Source organism: Chroicocephalus ridibundus, chromosome 5, assembly GCF_963924245.1.
Source record: "Chroicocephalus ridibundus chromosome 5, bChrRid1.1, whole genome shotgun sequence".
Lineage (NCBI taxonomy): Eukaryota > Metazoa > Chordata > Aves > Charadriiformes > Laridae > Chroicocephalus > Chroicocephalus ridibundus.
The window spans coordinates 30,745,252-30,767,734 of record NC_086288.1 but is presented as its reverse complement, the minus strand read 5'-3'; the positions used below and the strand labels follow the sequence as shown (position 1 = coordinate 30,767,734).

Here is a 22,483-nt window from a genome sequence, read left to right as displayed (position 1 = left end):
GATGTCCCTAAACACGGTTAGGCTACATTTCCAGTGACTGCATCAGACCATAACTTGTTCTCAACATAGAAAAAGTAAGGTATAATTTTGGATCTTCCATTTCCCTGAAAATATTCAGGGATTTTTACAAAGAAACTACAGACCTATTAGTCCTACTCATTCTCATATTTAATTAACTGAAACCCTTACATTTATAGGATGCAAGTGCTCCTGCCCTTGCACTGACTGCAGCTTTTGTTTGACAGCACACAAGACCCGGGCTCTGCTCTTCTTTTCCGCCATTCCTGTACCCCAAAAACCTGTTGTTTTCCATCTAGGCCAGCGGACGCAGGACGGAGACTAACCTTTGGGACTTGCTTCCAAACCAAGCTGACATTTATTAGCCTTTCAGGCACTAGACCGCCCGTGCTGCTGGGGGTCCAGATCCCATACAAAGGGAGGTCGGCTCCAAGGGAGCCAAGGGACATGGATGGAAAAAGGAAGCATTGCTGTGCAAAGCCGTGGCTAGTCCGGAGCTGTGATGGGTGGACTGATATCTGAAAATGTCTTTTGGGGAATTAGTGGGATTATGAGTGCATAACAAAGGGTTTAATGAATGAAAAACTTGGACGGAGATAAGGTGTAGGCTGGAAATATTCAGAGGGGTATCCTCAAATGGTTCAGATGAATGCACTAAGCATCCATATTCACCTCCTTATTATTTTAATAACTTTATTTCCTGTCTCAGATTTGTTTTTCTAGAAGCCCACAGGAAACCTTCAGGACAATTAGAGGAACAGCTGCAGATAGGAAGTTAATGCACCAATAAGAAATGAATATTCTAAAGCTTTTATCTTTCGGTCCCAAAGCACTTTGCAGAGGTAAATAACAGAGACGTTGAGCAGTTTGCACAGAGATATGTGGCAAATCCACAGAAAATTTAGAATTGGCAAATGACCCTTCCCATGGACACATCATTACTCACAGGAAGAGCGTGAGCAGGATTAACTTGCAGGAAGAGCAGCTCCCTCTGGGCCCCCCTGTTAGCATCCCGGAATACCCTGAAGGACAGAGCAAGCGCCCAGGCTGGAAGCGGCCGGCTCAGCCAGCTTAGCAGCAAGAGGGCAGAGGGTTCACGAAGTCCAGGGCTGCTGACTGTGAAGGTGGCTGGACACGTACCCCTGCAAGGGCAAAGAGCTGCTGGAGAGGACAGCATTAGCGGAACAGGCAGGCTCTGAACATGCAAAGAAGGTGTCTAGGTCTAAGGGCCAGAAGCAGCCTTCCACAAAGACTTACAGGAACAAAAAAACCCCATACAACAGTTGGATTAAGTAAGAGATTAATGACACGTTAATACATGTATTATAAGGGAGTACTATATTAATTAGAGTCTAAACTCAAAAACCCCACAGTCCTTTGCAGGCTTCTATTAAAAAATATAATCTTTCTGGGTTTGGGGGATGGTTTTGTATTGCCTACAAGCAGATTTCCCTCCGGAAGCAAATATCTGGCTCAATGTTGTTATTCTGTATATAAAAAGATTATTTCCCTTCTTTAAGTCAGGATTGGCCTCAGTGATTCCTTCACTCACTTCAACAAAAATAGACACCATTTTGAATTGATATCCTAGAAAATGGTGATTCTCTGCCTCTCTGTGAGGCAGTGTTTCTTCTGAAGCTGCCAAAACGGTTCTTTTTCTATCAAAATATACTAATTACCCAAGATAAAAGTGGAAACTGCCAGAAGAGAGAACTTCTCTTGCAGCGGTGATGGGCACCGGGCTCCTCTTCCCCAGAAGAGCTGCCTGCGAGGCCACAGGGAGCGACAGGCAGAGAGAAGACAGCCCGACTAACATCAGAATTGGCTGCAACTTAAATGTCAAATAGGAAAAAAAGTGCAGGTTTGTTCATATACTTCTATGTAAGTAAACAGCCTGTATTTCCCCAGAGAATTCCAGTTCTTCGGAGAGAGAGAGAGAGAGTCGTCTGCTCCTTTCTGCACCAGCTGCAGCCTTTCAGACCATACATACAAACATGTTTCACTTACAGTATCCTTCCAAAGAGGGGACAGACTTTGAATTACTAAAGAAAATGGACTGTAGTATCAAATCTAACCTACATATCAGAACTGTTAATAGAAGCATTTGGGAAGAGATACACAGACACATTTTTAAATTTCCTTGAAATGAGTTGGATTAGGGCAGACTATTGAAGGAGCAGAGCTAAAAATTGGCAATATGTTGCTGAGAAATAATTATTTTGAATCAGGGCGCTTGATGTTTGCAGTGGATTTGATCCAATGACAAACAGAAAATAAAATGACTTGTGACAACAGTGGAATGAAAACAATCCTTATTTATGATATGTGGCTACCCTTACTAACATAACCCCAAGGTATTCTACCCCAGAGAGACAAAATATTGCAGGCTAAGTATAACTGCAGCATTTAGCATCACTTGTCATCTCCTTAGTGAAGTTAATAGGGAAACTGGCCACATTTGTTCAGAAAAATAGCTTTCTTCCTTATCTTTTGGACTCTTGAAAAATAATACAGAGGATTAGGAGGCTACAGCAGGTCAGGAAGGAGCAAAAGGAAATTAAGGAAGGAAGATGTGCAGAGAGGAAAAAGAACAGTAAGGAAAGAAAGATCTGTGGGTCACAGAAAACAAGTAAAACATTACACCTGAGCTGTGCTTACCTGGGGGCAGAGGGCACCTGAATTTCACATTTGGGCTCCAAAATTAAGTTCTTCAACACTGCTATGCAAAGAAGTGCTGTATTTTAAAAGTAACAATAGCTTTTTATTTTTCTTATTTATAAAAAATACTATGACAAACAAGCACAACTGCTCAAAATGAGAGGCTACATGATGATCTTTGCTGAATAATCGAAAGTCCTGCCTTAAACAACATCTGAAGAAGTTGATGGGGCTTTTGTCATTAGGGCAATGCAGCCTTCCAAGACGTGGTGTCACAAGCATGAAAATAAATGGCTTTCATGAGATGTACACGCAGAGAGGAAGATAAAGCAACAGCGCACTGTGTGATGGAAGCGATTTTTCTGCCTCTGTACATGGTGCCAGAAGAGCAGACAGTCGCTGTGGAGGTTTCCCCACTGCTGCCTTGGCTGCAGCATCTTGTAAGAGCTCTTTTAAAGGCAAAAGGGCAGACGTCAATCTTTGATCTTTCTGTTGAGAGGGTGATCTATTAAAGACTTAGCTAGCTGGGTACCTACTCCCTCGACAGGCCGCCAAACCCATTGCTCAAGGTAACAAACTCCTGTTTGCCAGATCAATGCTGACCCTACGTCAAAAGCTCAGCCTGCTTTCATCGAATCTGCAAGTCATCCAAAAAAACTTTATTAATGGGGAAAGGCAGTGGTGGGAGGCAAACGCAGGAATCACAGTGGCGGCTATGTAAAGAAACTGAAACAAAGAAGTGTAAGATTTCTGCCTGAAAAGAAGAGCATATTCATCCACCTCACTGCAGTTCGATAAACCCTCTTAATCAGAGGAAAATTTTATTCTTAGGCAGATTTTAACTTTGTCGTTTTCATTGATTTGTGGGGAGGCAGAGATTAGAAGGGGCAGCTGAAGGGAAAGTCCTCGGAGCCACCTATCCTCCTTGCTGAAGGCTGGATGGCACCGGGGATGCTCCTGGGGGACATTACGTCTTCTGAGAGCCTGCTTCTGAAGGCAGGACATGGGAAAAAGGATTGGCATCTTCGTCTGCTCCTTAACAGAGCCTCCCTCAGGGTGCCTTTCCTCTGAGATTGCAGAGATAAGCCTGTTCATTTTGCATTAGCTGGGGCCTCAGGCCCGGCTCAAGAGTCCTTATTCTGTCTTGCTGCTATTTGGGAACGTGGAGGAGGTCATCAGCAAACTCCTTGAGCCCCTCTCTCCCTATGCATCCCAGCAAAAGAAGACAGAAAGCGCAGGCAAACAATAATGCTGGCTGAATTGCCCAATATGTCTATTTAATTAGCACTTAGAAGAGTCCCAAATGTTGTTTTCTCCTTGCTTGAAGGAGAGCAAAGAAGAACAAGTCACTGGCATTGCAGAGGGCAAGAGGGGGTTTATAGATCATTTCACCTTAACAGTCATGGAGAAAACATTACAATGCATATCCAAATAGAAAAGACAAAAACAAGGTCCCTATTGTCCTGATTTTTCTCTCTTGTACATCACTGGGATGTGGGGTTTGATTTAGCAGCATTTAATCCCTCTGGACAAATGAAAGGGGTGCAGGACACTCATTTTCTATACATCCACAACTCTCCCACCACTGCAGAACTGGTGTGTGTGTGTCTGAAAATATTTCTGCATAAAAAGCACTCATGCAAAATAAAATCTTTTGCCGTAGTTGTTTTCAGAGGTACAGTAATCTGGAAAATTTGCACAAATTGCTCTAACAATTATTGATGCTATTGAGCTTCCTGCCCTGTAACTATGGAATTTTCTTGCCCCCAAAAGCATCAGTTCTGCAGGGTTCATTTTACTTTCGTCGCTGTTATCTTTTATGACAGTCAGCCATAAACTCAAAAGTGTTCCCCCAAAACAACTTTCATCTTTGTTTTTTAAAGCTTGTGTTCCTATTCTTTACTTATATTTTTCCACATTAATGGGAAAATCTTCCAGTATAAACATTAAAAAGACCATGCCCTGCCTTGCATTAGACATACATAGGAAATGAAAGAGTCAGAAGATGCGCACTAAAGATTTTCAAAGCACCCATTTGACTTCTTTATGAAAATGCTTAGCTTTTTCCATCACGAAGAAAAATTCCAGCGAATCTGAGGATTAAAAACCAGAAGGTAATGATCTTCTATGTAAAGCTTCTGGCTTCTCAGACTCGATCATTGGATTTTTTTTTTTGCAAAGCTCTCTCTTCAGGCTAATTTAATTAAATAAAGTGGTACTAGAACACCCTGTCACTATTACTGTTCTCATCCTCTCCAACCAGAAGGCAACAACTCCCACAGAGTCCCTGTGAATGTTCTTTACAGCAATGCTTTACCTACTGTTTAAAAATATCCCACAGTGCAAAGTGCTATATAACTCTTATTTTGTACTTTCTCTCTGTTACAAAAGAAGAATATATATACATAGGAAAAAGATAGAAATATTTATTTTCCCTTTTAAAAAATTAACCTTAATATATTCAATATTTCTATCTAGCAGCTTTCTTCAATGAGAGCTGGGCTGCACTCTCATTCCATCTCTTGTGCCACTGCTATTGCTGTGCTGTTGTCTCTGGTTTTATCAATGACAGAAACAAATTTGCCTGATAAGAAGAGTTAATCATCTCTACATAGATTTCATTCCTGGGCACAGGCTCAAAGTCCATGAACACATAATCTTTTGCAAATCAAAACCTATTTCTCTTTCATGCATCATTTACAATCCCAAGATGATGTACCGCTAGCATCACACCCGTATTTTAGTCCTCTTTCTTCTCAATTACCCATCCTTTAGAAAAGAAAGCGTAGCTGACCTTTACTTTTTTCCTCTCATACATTTTATTGTCTGTTTGTCTTGTTTTCCTTTGCTTTGTTTTTCTACCTAAAGAACTGAAAGAGAAAGGCTGGTTCAAAAATGGCAGCAGAAGACCGCCCAGCACGGTGCTTTTCTTCGTATTGAGGCAAAAGAGACCTTAAGAACAGTAAAGTACCAGGAAAGAAGAATGTGCCCAGTTGTCAGTTGCTTGGATTACGCGACTGACCCAGCAGAAACATTGTGTATCTGAGCTCCCTTTGAGCCGTGGTTTACCCATGTAAAGGCTAGACCTAACCTGGTTTGGGGACAATTTCTCCAGCCTCTCTAACTGCAAGCCTGAAGCCTGCAGCAGCAGAGGCTTGGGCTGCCGTCCTTACGCCACCCTTGGAGCAGCTCAGTCACTACTGCTGTGCCCTAGGTTACAACTACTGCATTAGCTAGCCAAAAATAGCAACAGAAACCAAAATAGCCTCAGAAGTGGCAAAGTCAAAGGGCTTTGCCAGCCTGACGGGTGCAAGCTGCCAAGCTGATGATGATCTCATACCTCCTCCTTCAGGCACCAGAATGAATCCTCACTGCCACTGTCTCCTGCAACGTTTTCTCCAGCTCCATCTGCAGTGGATCTATTTTCCGGAGCTTCCATTGCTTTGAAGAAGATACTACTTTACCACTGCCTGAAATACACCATTTAACTTTTTCTATACTACCTATGTGCTGTGAGCCCTAGATTCTCAGCCTGCTTACAGGAAGGTGCGCAAACGCTGCAACCGTGACACGCATTAACCAGCCTTTGGGCAACAACCAGGCTGACTGACAAATGTAGGTTCTGATGACAGTTTCACTTTAACAAGCTATTAGTGTGGCTGGGTTTGTGGCTCTTGTGTTAATAATCTGATGTGCACAGCTTTTGACACCCTTCTCCCCCCCCCAGCTCTAGTAGATAATGTTAATCTCTAATTGGATATGGGTTTCGTTTGCATATAATTGCTGCTGTTTATTATGCAAAACATTTGTCCTCTAATACATGCAGATGTATCTCTTTTCAAAACTGGCCTGCTACGTTTGTTGAATGCAATTTCCTTTACAGTATCACGAAGTTCTTCTAAAATGGGATTTTTAAGAAAAAAGAATGCATTTTTCACCCTTAGTGAAAACTCCAGTCACCACATCAGCATTGCCACATTTCTGAATGCTGATGTTAATAAAAGCTTTAAAAATTAACGCAGTGACAGCTGCCCTCCTGCTTGTCCTTCTTCATTTCGGTGGACTCCCATGAACGAAAAAAAACTGAAGGTGTATCAACAAGAATACCTTTTTTTAGTTTTTCTGCTGCAGTCAACTTTTTGGAAAAGCCAACTCTTACAAACAAATAAACAGGACCAAAGTTTAATACAGATTTTTTTTCTACAGTCTTTCTTCCCACACCCACCTTCTCTTTTTCAAGCTGAGCGCACCACAGTACCGTTAAAAGCTTATGCTTTTGATCTCTGTGCAAATAAATGAGCTGAAACAAATAAAACCCAGTTCACAAGAGACTTCCAAGACATCTGGTGGAGTTATTTTTCTAAGTAATTAGACCAAGTGGTAGTGTAATTCCCAAATGAAAGGTACCTTCTTGCTAGGTATCCAGTTATTTCTCAAAGCCATCAAAACAGCAGTAAGTCCTGCTTCTCTCTTTGCATGTGACTCAAACTCTATTGATTACCAGTCTTCCCAAATGGGAACAATCGTATCTTTGATTTACGCTGGTTTATTACTCAAGTTTTTGAACTTTTTTTTGATTTGTGGGTTTGGTTGTTTGTTTTTTTTTTTTGTTGGTGCTGTGACAGTCCTATTTTTTTTCCATGAATATCAGGATTTCTGGTATTCACTGAGGAAGGATGAGGCTCTTGGCTTCTTGGCTTTTTTTTGGTGGATTTTTTTTTTTTAATCTTTCATCTTTCTTTTCCTTGCCAAACTACTGTAGTTCTCCTTCATACAGGCTCTATGGAGCAGGCAGAAAAGTGTAATGGAATAACAGCCAGGTGCTTGCTCTGCATCAATAAACTGCTCTAAACTGTGCTCAGGTGTGTTTTCTCCTTATTTCTTGCCAGAAGCCGAGTAAATTTTTTTTTTCCCTTCACAAATCTCCCAAAGAAAACATCATTCTAGGAACAACACAAATGCTCTTCGGCTCTTTGGGAAGAACGTGGTTCTTGGTCTGTGACTACAATACAGTGCAACCACTGGGAATCTGTGACACTGGGGAAGCGAACAGAGGGTAGGCCTAGCTGAGAAAGCAATTCCCTTTTGTTTGTGCACGGTTCTCCTGTCTTTATTTTGTTTCAAACTTGGGCAGGGTGCTCTACAAGCCCGCTTTACTAAATGACCTGGATGCAGACACCATCTCTGTGCTATGACAGCCAATGTTCAATAATGCCAGATAGAGAATTCACAGGTGTATCAAAAGTAAAGAATAGTAGCTGCCACAAGAAGTAGCTGCTAGATTACAACAGTGGACTTGATATTAATGCATTTTAATTCTCATCCCTCTCCGACATAATGCGAACTCACCCGAGGTTTCATCTAGTCTCTCATCCACCACATGGTCCTTCTGATGAACCCATTCACTGTTGCACTTAAAATAGATCTGCGTGGCTGGGCTCGCTTTGCAGTACAGATTCACAGGCTTGTTCTTCACTATGTAAGCCTCTTCGGGTTCGATGAGGAAGTGGGGCAATGGCTCTGGAGGATCAGATGGAAAAGTTTCTGGAAGTTCATGAAAAAAGTCATCATCTGTAGAGAAGAGAGAAAAAGGACAAATGAAACAACCAAAATTCAGCCGGCGAAGATGTACAAGCACTTTCTGAAAATTTCAAAAGGAGCATACTTTTCAAATAAAATGTTATCTTAGGAGCATTTGTAAACCGAGGCTTAAATGTACTGCCGTTTTCAGACTAGAAGAAATTGTTCTTTACATCCTGAGCTCTCTTTCCTCTATGTGATGCAGCAGGGATGTGTACATTCACTTGACTGGGAACGGTCCTTTGTTATCATCACTGGCAATACTAGCAATAAAGCATTATGTTAACGCTTGGGAGAGTTGCCTGCAAAACCGTAAAAGGAAATAATAGAAACTTTTGGAAGCTTCAAGGTCACACTTTTCAATAGTGACTTATCGCACTGTTTAATCAAGTGCACACACATGGGTAGCATTGGCTGAGGCTGGTACAAATAGGAAATAGCACCTTTCATTTCAGATGAGCAACGTGAAATCCGCTCTAAGGGCAAAAGACTAAATGCAAGTCCAGTCTACGCTGCTTTGTTCATACTCTGACACTCCTCCTAAGACTGCTAATAAAGGTGCCAATTTATGCTTTATTTACTTCATTTAGTACATTGGTCTGCGCAGTCCTCACAATGGAGAGGAACTGGGAGCCGGGACATGGGGCTGAGCAGCTGTGAGATGATGACATTTTGGGACCACACAGATGCATGCTACTGACGTAAGGAACCTCTGCACCTCTCTGGTGCTGCTGGTAATGCATGAAGTCGATGCAAGAAGTCCAGAGGAGGAAAAGAACCCAACACACAAGAGGCAACACTGAAAACACCTAAGTCACGTACTCTCCTTTCCCTCTCCCTCCCTCTTCACAAATCCCCCTCTAAAGCCCCTCTCTCCCTGTCCGCAGTGGAATTCCTCCACATCAGAAAGCACCAATTCAGCGGAGAATAACCATCTTCCCATCCACCTCCCCACCCGCCATCAGTGCGCAAGAACATCCAGGAGGCTCCCAGCAGCAAAGGGGTGCGGGGCCCCAACTCCTGACGGATCCACCAGCAGCAAGCTGACAGTCCTGAAGGCTTTATTCAATCTCCCCCTTTCTGCCTCTGAAGCAGTTATCGTTATACACAGTGACGGACGTTGCTGATGATCAATAAAACACCACAGAACATCAAACTGAAAATACTGGGGCAGGCTGGCTATCTTCTCCCTGCCAGTCTTCATGAAGATGAAATGTCAGACAGCTACCTTCCTGTTCCAAAGACATGCCTGTGCAGGTTGTGTCCAGAATTACAAGGGGCATGAAAGGCTCTCCTTCCAGCCACTGCTTTTGCAGAAAGAGAAGAAAGAACTGCAACAGACGAAGGAGACAGGGGGAGAAGGTAATACGATACCCATCCTCATAGCTATATGGAGGTAGACTGTACGTCTTTATCAGTGATGGGAATACCTTACACAGCAAAAGATTATGTGAATCTCTTGAACTATTTATGAAGACAGCATATGTTCACGAATTGGTTGTTATTTTTTTTCCTCTTCATATTAATTTAAAAATACTCCTGCCTTTCCGGGCGTCTCATTTTGCAAAGAGTAACAGGCCTGACTCACTACTGCATCTCTCCCTGAGAGCTAATAGAACTGTACTGGTTCAATGATAGAAGAAAAGGCCACTAAATAAGGCCTGACATTTTTCGAGCAAAGGGGAAATCTGTGACAGAGTATAACATTTCCATTTCCATCTCCAACTAATCATCCCCAAATACTCAAATTTAACTTTTATCACTTTCCCATCCTTCCTTTTTTCCTGCAGTTTGCTTTTCACTCTGACCACACCAGCCTCCTTCTTCTGCAATCCTATTTCCTCTCCCCATTAGGTATTTCTTCCTTGCTCCATTTTGCTCTCCGGTTTTTTCCAAAAAGACGAGTTACAATAAGTCAGTGGGAGTCCACATTTGGTTTCGTGACAACGAAACACGGTTGAAGTGAAGCAAGAGGCTTTTCAGCATTCTTCATCCCCTTTTCTCTCTGTATCTCCCCCTCTTCCCCGCTCCCTCCCTCTCACACACGCTGCTCCATAGACATCCACAACACGGAAACATTAGAGATGAATCATTTCCCTTGAATTGCCACAGGACGTATCTTTTTCTTCTGGTCATTTAATTGCAAATCAGCGAGCAGACAGATGGAAACTAACAAAGCACACATATGTTTTATAATTAAACAAGTATTGCTTCACTAATTTCTGGTGACAGGAAGAACAAATGTATTTATTTTCACCACTAGATTTCTGCACGTTATCAAAGACAATACTTACACTGCCTAACCAATTAACTGCATCTTATCAAAGATGTAACTAGAAAGTCTAAAAGGAGGGATCGGCACGCTGCAGAAAAGAAAAAAGATGGTTTTTAAAATTATTTCTTTAATCAGCCTGGAGAATGTGTGTGGGCTTTGGCTTTCCCTCCTGAAGGTAACTGCTTCTATTGTTTAAATATTATTTTTATGTTAAAGGGGATTCACTGCCCAGTACACAACAACCTAGTCTCACATTTTGATTGTGGCGATAGCTGTTTCTCTCCACCAGCCTGGCATCCCGCAGTCAGATACAAGCCTGTTTTCCTACTGGCTGTTTGATATAATTCCACCTCGCTCTTCTTAAGCAATAATAAAGACCTGCTTTATTTTTCCAGATTCTTTCTCATTGCTATCAAGAGGCATCTGAACCGCTCCTAAATGTTAGAGATATAGATGGAAACCGCTCACAAACTGTCACACAAACAGAGTGCGCAGAGGCTGCCTTGTTCCCAGAAAATGGCATTTAAAATCTGCAATTTTAGAATAAATTTAAGAATAGTGGCTAAGACAGATTTTTGGGGCTTTTTAAACTGGAGTATGTTCATTCAATCCCTGCCCTCGTACTGTTTGCTATTAGTAGCAACATTGGAGTTATTTTTTTTATAGAGCAGATTCTTAAGAGGAGCATCCAGAATATGACCACAACTGGATTTTCCTGTGTTTGGCAGAAAAGAACCCCAATCATACTGAAAAGCTAGTCCTACCCCCATTAGCATTCAGGGCCCCTCGCTCCTGCTGCTCACTGCTGGAAGGTAACAGGCGCCTTTATGAGCCCGCGCGAATCACAGTGGGAAGTCATAGAATCACAGAATTGTCCAGGTTGGAAGGGACCCTTAAGATCATCGAGTCCAACCATCAACCTAACACTGACAAAACCACCACTAAATCATGTCCCTCAGCACCACATCTACCTCCAGGGATGGTGATTCCATCACTTCCCCGGGCAGCTTGTTCCAGTGTTTGAGAACCCTTTTGGTGAAGGAATTTTTCCTAATATCCAGTCTAAACCTTCCTTGGTGCAACTTGAGGCCATTTCCTCTTGTCCTATCGCTTGTTCCTTGGGAGAAGAGACCAACACCTGCCTCACTACACCCTCCTTTCAGGTAGCTGTAGAGAGCGATAAGGTCTCCCCTCAGCCACCTGTTCTCCAGACTAAACAACCCCAGCTCCCTCAGCTGCTCCTCATAAGACTTGTGCTCTAAACTAGGCATTCCCTGCATCCCCCAGGGATCAGCTGCTGCAGGGAGGCAAACCACAGCACCCCTCCGCCCGGGCACGCCAGCCACCACCGGCTAAAGTCGCAGGATGGTGGTTTACAGGTAGGCAGGGTTTGCAGCCACGGTTCCCTGGTGCTGGGCTGCGGTACTCGCCTCTCGGGATAAGGACACGTTGGGGAGGAAGAACCATAAATCCCCTCGTGATGGCTTGCCCACCACAACAAGCACAGCTGTGGCATGGCTTAGGACAGTCAGCTGATTCAGCTGCTGGTTTGGGACAGGGTTTTGAACCATCAACCTTAACACACATCTTGGATCCAAGTCTTGCATTTCATTTTTTTTAATTAGACTGATCTACTGTTATGCTTTCATTGTAATGCTTGCAGCAACGTGCAAGCATAATTATAATGGCAGTGTGATTATACAACAAAATATTCTTAAAAATCCAGCACAGATATTTTCCTCTGAAAACGTCAGTATAGGATATCTGACCGTGCTGAGATTTTTGCAACTTCCTACAAAACAAACTTTTGGTAAAACTGAAGCAATTTCACAAATCTCTCTTTTCATGAGGCCATAGTTTCTAACAAGCTAATAAACACTTCCATCAAGTTTCTCCTGACCGGCTCTAGTTAAACACAGATCACTCCTCTGTCCATTCAAAGACCAAACTCTGACTCAGGGTTTTCCGGGATGACTGTGTTATAACCATGTGGCCTGCGGGGCCTGTTTCTATAATTTGGACAGGGATTGCCTTTTGTTGCATTCTCCATTTCTGTACGAGGGGATAAATCTTGCCTGAGACTTTGATCTGAATCTTCCTGACAGTTATCACTGGTTTTTTAAAATGTTCATTTCCCGACAGTGCGAGAAAGCAGCAAACTTTATGTATCTCTTATTTAACTCTCCTAAGGAGTTAGACATTTTTTCTTCTGTCTAGAGGAAAAAAGCTAATTAAACCATTTGGGAGCGATCAGGGAGTGTAGATACAAACAAACACTAAAAATTCACGTACTTGATTTCCAACCATTATGTCAATGTCATGTGCAGCAAGTTCCCCTTACAACCTTGATCAAACGCAAATGCGAGGCACACAGAGTTCTCCCCTGTTGTAACAAATCCCCTTCTGTGCTCAGTAACTTTGAGATGCAAGTTTACTTCTGCAGTATGTCACATTCATCTTTATTTTCACATAATAAAGTGCACAGCCCATCTGTTGTTATTGACTGATTTATATTAGCTAGACAAAAGACCTGATTAATGGTACTGCTAAACTGGTTCCACTCACACAATCATTCACATTAAGAAAATAAATTTTAAAAAGCCATTTTAATATATAAACTGAATTTGGAATTTTTATTTTAGTTGCTGGCCTGAATACAGATACGCTTTTATTTGCTTTCTGTAGTATCTGACCATTATATATAATCTTTTTTCAATGCAAGTCAAATGCAAAATCTGTAAGAAGAGGTGAAGTGTCACTGCAATCAGCCTGGATAAAGGCTGGGATGGACTCTCACACATAGGAATTTTAGTTTAATTTTAGTTAAATTTTCTTTCAAGGTAAAACAAATCTTTGCCTAAGACAGGAACCCTTCGACGTTAGGAAAGGTCTTAATTCTTTTCATGCATTTGTTTGTAAAACTGTACATATTATAGCTCTTCATGCATAACAAGTGAAAAAGGAGATTTTACGGTATACTTCCCTTTTTATGGACTAGTATCCCCACTCTAATCTGTGGCAGGAAAATATTGTGCTCTGTACACCAATCTATTCATCTCTAGATCACTAGTTTTATTACTATATATCAAGCTTTAATTCTCATCAACCCAGCATATAACTCACTATATTTCTGAACTGCGAGACTTAAACTATTATTGCTTAGATCGTAATATATTGGACCATTATCTCTTTGTGCGAGACCTGAAGCAAATTCTTCTCAAATGGAATTTACTTCAGAATGATTCAAGAGCAATTTAAAATGAATGGCTGCAAAGCTAATTCCATTTGCATTTGGATGCCCATCACTCGGCAAGATCATTCCCCACGCGTTGCAAGAAAGGCAGCTGGAGCTAACTGTATGGATGGGATTTCTGTTCAGTTTTTTAATGTTATGATTAAAAAGCTTTCTAGAGCAACAAGTACTGTTTACTGTGAAATTAACAGCAGGTGCCAGCTCGGTAAAACAGCTTATCAGGATGGAGGCAAGGGTTTGGTTTACAGCGCACACATTTTCAGGAAGGGAAAATTACTCAGCTGGAAGCCCTTTGGTGGCAGGGTTTGCTGTCCTCCTAGGAAGGGCACGAGGTACCGCGGTGCCACCAAATGGGAAGCAAGGAAGCAAAAAAATCCCGTATGCCATATAGCGTGCCACCACCTGAGAGCCCCATAACACCCGCGGAGCTACGAATCCAAATTCAGGCCAAGCTGAATGCGAAATGGGAGAAAACGGGAATTTTTCTCAGAATTACTAGCGAGTAGTTTCCACGTCAGACGGCCCTCTCGACCCCGCCTCAGCCCTGGTGACCACACAGGGACAGAGGACGGGCACAGCAAAGCGTAGCCCATGTCCTGAAAGAGAAAGCACATTTTCCTTGCCCTGCTCCCGGGAAGAGGAGGAGGAGGGTGGCTTTCTCAGCACGTGCCCTCTGCCAGCCCTACCTCCAGCTGATTGCAAGCAGCCAGGCAGCAAGGCAATCACACGTTATTCGTCAGCACCTCAAAAGTGGAGGATTTCACCAAATAGCCCAGGAAGAACTGCAATTTTGTAACAGCATAATATTTGGGCAGCTTGGGAGGCTGGCATCCGCTTGCTTGTAGCTGAATTCACTGCAGGCCTTTACGTGCCTACAAACAAGGCTCGGTTTTGCGGCAGCCCACAAATCAGATGCTGGCTGAACCTTGCTGAGCTCTCACGGGAGCAAGGTCAAGGGAATTTCAGACTCAAATTTACTGAGCACCCACAAAATTAAATGCTCTTTTCAGCAGGGAAAGCAGAGTGCAGGCATGGTTTGGGAAAAGCGATAGAGAAATCGATAGGGCATGCAACGTTCATTTTTTTTTGGGGGGGTGACTTCAGTCCAGAAACAGAATAAATAAAGCCTGCAAAAAGGGATGAACTTCCCCTGCACCTGCCGCAGCTCGGTGAAGACCCTCCTAGCACATCTCAGCTTGACAACACATCCCCAGGACATTAAACCCAAGCTCTGCATGCACTTAGAGAACAAGGAACATATCCACTGAGCAGCTAGGTATAGATCAGAAGGTTGCTGGGCAAAAGCCCCCCTCCCAAGCACACACACATCAAAAACCCCCCAAATGCATCCTCTCCTGTCCTCATGTACCCCTACCAAAAAAACAGTTCCCACAGAGGCATGGGAAACATTACACAACCCACTGTCAACCACAGGCACCAACCTGGAGGCCTTTCCAAAATCCAGATGAAGGGCATCTAAGACAGCTGAAATACTGGATTTTGGGCACAACTGAAGAGTCCAGGAAGGAGGTTTCTGTTACTCAGTGACAGGCCTACCACACTGAACATCCCCATTAAATAAGGAGGCTACCGAAGGCCTAATACAGTAATCATGCTCATTATGGCCATCTTACCTCAGCTCACCTTTCCCAGAAAGCTGGGAAGAGCTGAAGGGGAGAAGAAGAACGCCATGCTTTCCCTTGCAACAGCAGTGCATGGCCCGGCATTAGACAGGGTGCCTGCTAAGTCTGGGACCTGTGGTTCAACCGCAGGGACCTTTCACAGTGGCAGAAGCCAAATGAGTTGCTGCTGTGCACTTCTCTTGTGCACTTCTCTCCATCCCCCTATTTCACATGAATGCCACATGGTCAGACATAAAGCCAATGGCAAAGGAAGGTGAAGGAGTAAATGGTTATCACTTGGCCATGGCCAATGTGGACGCTGTGCGACCATGCTACCTACAGCAATCAGCTTGTGCTCCGTCTCCCCGGCTTTGATGGCATACTCTCATTCTCTCGGGTCAATGCTTGGAACGTATTTTGTCTGGCTTACCCGGGTAAACTGTACTGCTGATAATCAACAATTAATTCCAGGGGAGTCAGATCTGGTTTGCACCAGAGTAAGGAAAAGGAGAGTCAGGTCTAGATGAGGAAAACACTGACTGTACCAGCTTTATAAAGCAGCTTGTAAGTTATGTATTACTCTCTGGGGAAAAGGCATCCTTCCCTAGTTTTTTAAATTCATAATTATAATTAAAGTTTCTGCTTCTCTCAGTGCTAATGGCCATTTTATCATCAGTCAGAACAGAGGCAAACCAAAGACAAAACATGTGTCCTCAAAACGACTTCCACAGCCCTCTGTAAGGGAGAGAGATTTCTTTATACATCCCATTGTAAGCCAAGACAAAGATTGCCGGTATACACAGACAGGACGTTTAAGGTTCTGTATCCAGAGCTTTACCATTGCCCTGAGACAAACTCCATCAGACCACCAGCTGCTGCCTAAACATTCAAGAGATGGTACAGGTACTGTTAGCACCGGACTCGGTGTAGGAAAATGCCAGAACATGGTATGAGTTCACGCAAGGCAATGAAAATGCTTTCTGTCACATATATAGATGAAGAGCACCAAGCTGTTCTTTGGGCAACGAGATTTATAACAATTATTGTCAGTATAAGAAATCTAATGCAGTAATCTACAAGTGCTATTAATTATGAGGCTGCCTAACCATATAAATAGATAAAAAAGGATGGAGACAAACCACCAGGGGGTGAGGCTGACTTACGAGCACTGGCAGCGTGAAATGTCAAGTGAAGAGGCAAAGGCCCCATTTCTTTGCTGCCCTGTCCTGTGTATCAGCAGTCACATCCCTCTCTGCAACGCTTTCATTAATTCTGATGGAAACTTTATTGTGCTTGTACAGAGCTACTGGATAAGGCTGGCTCAGTTACTGTGCCATGGCTATCAAAAGTACAGCACCTGAAAATAAAACAAAATTGCTTGTACAGACAGCAGATGACCTCCGTGACATTTCTTGGTAATTACTATCCCATGGAATATTGCTCTGCTTTGTCCTGCTGCTCTCTCTTTCCACTTGTTTAAAACTAATAAAATATTCATGCTTAAAAAAAAAAGTGGGTTGCAGATTGTCTCTGAAATGTTACCTCCCTTACTCTGTCCTGTAACAAAACCACAGACAGTAACATGCAAGTGTTACTTTGCCAAGTGCACACGCTGTATTCCTTAAGTGTGAGCTCCGGGCATTTAATCTAATTAGAAAATTAACACAAGTCCTGTTACACATGGTTGTGCTGGTAGAGTTCGAGCAGTTTGGCTGCGTATTATTGCTAGTTCTGTTTTCTCTGATAGAAATGCAACACATGAACAGCGGAGAAACTTCAGTGTCAGACCACGAGATTTTGTGCCCTGCCTGTAAAACTGAAATGCACTTTTCCTTTTGGATTCTAGCTTGTGATGGGTCTGCAGGATGGCATGGCATCCCCTCCCAACCACCTGCAAAGCAAAATCTAATTTGAAACATTTCTGCCCCAGCTGCCATTAGTAGTCATAATGGTTGACACAGGGTCAAAAAATTATTAAACCTCTGAGGAGCATCATTTCCTCTTCAGTGTCAGGCTTCACTTTCCTTTGACACATTAGTCCTGAAGCAGCTCCAGGCTCTTGACCCCTCCTTTAACCCTGATAACTAATTAAAGATGGACAAGGCTTAGGCTAAAATACTTTTTGTTAAACCTATTCATTCTCAAGTCCCCTTCAGGCACTCCGTCACACAGGACAGAGCCTGCCATATTTACATGAACATGAAAGTAGGTGCCTGTCACCATAATACGAACAATCTCTTTTTACAAGACCTAACTTAACCTTTGTGGTTAGACGGTAGGATGCATTTTATAGCACATAAAATATATTTTCAATACGTACTGGAAACAAGTTTCCTGGGTATAGTCCAAAGCATACAATTTAGGAAATCCGAGGATAACTAACTCTGGACGTATTTCTAGAATTGGAAGTTCAGGCTCAGGTCCTTCATCTGACTGCTATGTCAACAGTCCGAATGCGGTGTTCCAAATACGATGAACAAATGGAGAACTGATCCTACCTTTTCTCACACAAGGATTTATTAAGGATCTAGCATGTACTCCAAACAATGACAGAGCTCAGGCTAGAGAGTCATCAGCCGTAGGCAGATGGATTTTAGGGTCAGTGCTAAATCATATCGCACAGCTCAAGTTAGTTTAATATAGATAAATCTGTGTGCAAAGTATTGTTGATGGCTGGGGCACAATGAAAGGAGTCCCATACTGCTAGCTTGAGAGAAGATCTGTAGCTGAATGTGGTACTTTACAAATACTTTGTTAGCTTTTCATGTTGTTTCATATTAATAATTAAGCTTGCTTCTTGCATCAGTATGTTAGGGTTAAAATGTCAAGCCTTTGGTTCTAGCAAGAATGGCTGGTTTTATACTTACTTTTCCCATTATTAAAACCGCCGCAGAGCTCTGCTCCCAGATTTCAAAAGCTTTCAATGCAAGCATTTTTCTCAGCAGAGCGATGATCCAACATCTCGTGATTAATAAAACAGATCTAGTGGGATATCATGGACCCTGATTTCACGAGCTGTGTGAAATGTACAGTTAATCTAGTTAGTGGGATCACTCCATCCCAGAAAAACACAGGACACTTGCCTATACCTAAAATAATAGCTCAGTCATATGGCCACCTGGTTAAGGCATCAAGCTGAGACCCAGGGGATAGATATTCTTGTGCGACCTTGGGCAAATCTACTCTGTCAGGTTCAGGGTCCCATCTGCAAAATGGATGTAGCAGACGAATAGGTAGCACTCTAATTCACTACCTTTCAACTGGGTAAAGAACTCAGTACTTGGATTATTCCTTCAAAATTTCTGCAAAATAGCTGTCAGCATCATTTACTAAACAGCCAACAAAAGTAACACAAATGACCTCAAATCAAATTTATGTTTATGAAACGATTAGGGAACAAAGTCTGCCTGTCTTGGAGCTGATGCAAGTTTTGTCACTGGTCTCCCTCTATATCGATGGAGAGGTTGAGGAGCAGGATTTGGAGCAGGAGCCTGACCTTGGGTGCTCTAAAGGGCTCTCTTCATGGGCTGCGGGCATCCTGGTGAGACTGATGTCCTGAGACTAACATTAGTCCTTGTGAATATCTACCTGCTCACTACTTTCTTCCATGGATCTTAATGAGATTATTATTTGCCTGGTGCTAGTTACCTAATTTCATCCACAGCCGATTTTTCAAGAACCATAAATTATTTTGTATGAGGCTGATTTATCCCAGCAGAAGGCCAAATTGAATTAGAAATCCATTAGCTAAATTCTAAGCAGGCGCTTCTGAGGAGAAGGGGAAAGGGCGGGGGTGGGGGGAAACTTGGGAATCTGAGCACCAGATGTGGAAAAGGGGAAAAAAACAAATCCTTAAAAAAAGTAGAAAAGGAAAAGAAAAAGATAAATATCTTCTTATTGAACTAAGCACCCAGGTATTTAGGAAGCCAGATGGAAGAACACAGATTATTGCCTAGGATCAGAACTATGACTCAGACATTTATTTATTTATTTTGACTAGCAATTGGTTTTGTAAATACATGAGACTGTAAGTAGATGAAAAGCATTGGTTTGCTTGAATATCATGGTTGCATTCATGCAAATAACAACAGATTGTATGTACTATAAATACTAATAAAGATAATAATAAGGTGTTTAACCAAATCTTAATACAAAATAATCGAATGTATTCCTCCCTCTGAGAGAAAATGAACGCATGAAAGCCTTATTTGCTTTGGAAACATACAGGATGATTTAATCAACTATCACCCTCCATGCAGAGCCTGCTTATTTGAGGAGATGCATGGACAACGTACCTCTTTGAGCACACATTTACTTAGAGGACAGCACCATCCTCTCCTCTTGCCACTCTACCCCCACCATCAGTAGACTCAGGAAACGAAGGATGGTGGAAGGAGAACACAGCTAGTTCATTGACGTTAACACCTATCATTTTTTAAAGGTGGAAACTATGATGGACTGATCCCAGGGCCCACAGAGAGATAGTACAGCCCTTCTCATACGACTAACAGAACCACTCTGCATTCACACTGTTATTTCAGGATTCCACGAAAGGTCTGAAGTATTCGGTTACAGATTGGAACTTTCCCCCTGCAGTGACTAATTTAATTCACACTCATTTCCAAGGTCTTGCTGATTTGCTACTCTCAAACTCTCTAACAATTAAAAAAAAATTACCTTAAAACTCAAAGAGCAACTTGAGACAGCGGGCTCCTGACTTTGCTTTACCTCCAACTCAACTTTCAGCACAAGTAGGTGAAGTATCACCCTTTCCATCATCAGGAGCACCCAAGATAGCTCAAACAGAAGTTGTTGAAACCAGACAGCAAATGTGCAGTGTCTATGGGAAGCTCTGACACGTGCCATCTGACTTCCTCTGGACCCCAGCGTGTAGAACTCCAGTACCAGCAAAGTGCACGGCCACCCCTGCCAGCCACCACCCTACCCTTTGCCTCCAAACCTTTTCAAGTTCACTCCATGGCCACTAACAGGAAGAACAAACAAGGGAAGAAAAAGAAAAGGAAACCTGCTGAATACTCAGTAATCACAGTTACAACTGGCAACGGTAGTTAAAGTAGAGAAATCCCCAGCAAGCGCTGAGAACAGACCCAGCACTGATGTTTTATGGAAAGACAGACGGTGCTGATGTTCAGAACTGGCAGCCGAAGTTTAGCTCCTGGATCTATCACACACTGACTTGCTTCCCTTCCTTATCTGTAAATAGCTTCTTGTCTGCCACATCCATTTTTAATGTAAGGTTCCTACAGGGACCAATATCTCTTAGTACGCCAACAGAAAATGCCACTGGAAGAGGAGCTTCAGATACTGAGAAGCAGAAGACTCGCTACCAAGTTACATATGCTTTTTCTCCTCAGTGCTGTCAATTAGTTTGAACTGAATCAGAAGCACTCCGAAATGGAAACTATAGGTCAGATACTAACAGTGTTGAGTTTCAGTAGCTGAAAGCGCACATGCAGAAATAGAGTGAAAAGGCGTCTTGAAGTGTTTCTAGATTGACCGCCTCTAGTAGCAGGATAAGAAATGCTGGAAGATACCTACCTCTGTCTTGTAGATGCCACAGGTGCTAACACACTGTATAGCACTTAGGACAACATCGTTTAGGCAGTGTTTAACTGCCCCTTAAATGCGCACTGGGATTTGTATTGGGACACATGGTCATTTATACCTGCCACTGACTCCCTTGTGTGTAAAGAAAGTGGTTATCATTCAGTAATAGCCCAGATTATTCCAAGAAATTGCATTTCTCTATATCTCAGTCTCATCTGAAACTGTAAATCTTCAAGGTCCCAACTCCCTGCACAAGTAACTTCACTGCTGGTGCCAGAGCCTTGGGCCTAACCAGACGCAAATGGATTCCTTTGGTTTTGATTTTTAAAACACGGACCTGGGCTCAAAAAGACACCCCAGCAATGTTAATGAATGAATCCAAAACATAAAGAAAAAGAAACACTGTAGAGGAATAACAGAAATGCAATTAATTTGCAGGCTTTGCTGGATTGCTGGATTTGCTGTATTGAATTGCTGTATCATACTTATCTATTCAGCACTCCTCAGCAGGTCAGCTTGAAGCTGGGGAGCAATGAATCAGTGCTCTTATCTCCCTCCCCATCATCCCCAGCCTTTCTGAGGAAACTGATATCCAGCCCCAGCTGAATCTGTCGATTCCTGGTCATAAACACTGTCACTAGAGAATCACAGACCTAAGATCTCTGATTTGAGCATAATACGTACGTACTTCAATCCCACTTTCTGTTTTCTCATCTCTGACCTTCTTCATCCCTTTTCTGTCCTACCTTTAATTCCCCATTTTTATCCTCTTCTTTTTCACCTCTAGGCTCTCTACCCCCTTTTTTTTAACTCCACATCCCTCCCATCCTTTTTTCCTCAAGTTCAGCAAACCTGACTGGTCAGGAATCTCGCTATGTTGTTACAAATGGATAAAGATTAATATCTAAGAAGCAGAGACAGAGAATGACTGAGGACAGAAATCTTGCGAAATCCAATGTCAAACCTAAATAGTTGCACCTACTTTTATAACTCTCAGAACAATTAATTACAGATCTACTTTACCCACATCCATGCAAAATCCATCCATCCACGCAACAGTAATAATATTCTAATACTGAAGTAAGGAAAGAGGTAACCCCGCTTTATTCTAGTGTCTAACCAAAGACTACAGTTTAAAGTGGTTCTCCAGTTAGTTTAAACAGCTTTTTCTGATCTTCATTTGGCAAAATTGGCTTGAACAGCACAAATTCATTTTGCCGTTAGGTAGCCTCGTTCAGCAGGTTTCTAATTTGTGACCAGCAGAGCACAGTAGTATTAAATCAAACATCTGTAAATATATGGTAGAAGGTCACATTCTGTGATTGTACAAGGCTTGGGGCAGAAAGGGTAGAACACCTATAACATTAATTATTAGCCACAGTATGTGAAGGTTTTACACTAAAAAGGTCATTTGCAATTGTTCCATTTCACTCTCTGAGACACATTTCCTTTTAAGTGGCAAAATCACGGCACACAAGCAAATTAATATCTAAATTAAAACGGCAGCTG

General features: G+C 42.4%; 1 protein-coding gene across 1 annotated transcript in view; it reads right to left on the bottom strand.

Annotated features, from left to right (window-relative positions):
- UNC5C (unc-5 netrin receptor C) overlaps nucleotides 1-22,483 on the bottom strand; it is a 265,673-nt gene that overhangs the window by 90,163 nt on the left and 153,027 nt on the right. Inside the window, exon 2 of the mRNA XM_063335798.1 lies at nucleotides 8,026-8,247. Within this exon, the coding sequence (XP_063191868.1) occupies nucleotides 8,026-8,247 (222 nt within the window). The remainder of the gene's footprint in view (nucleotides 1-8,025; nucleotides 8,248-22,483) is intronic.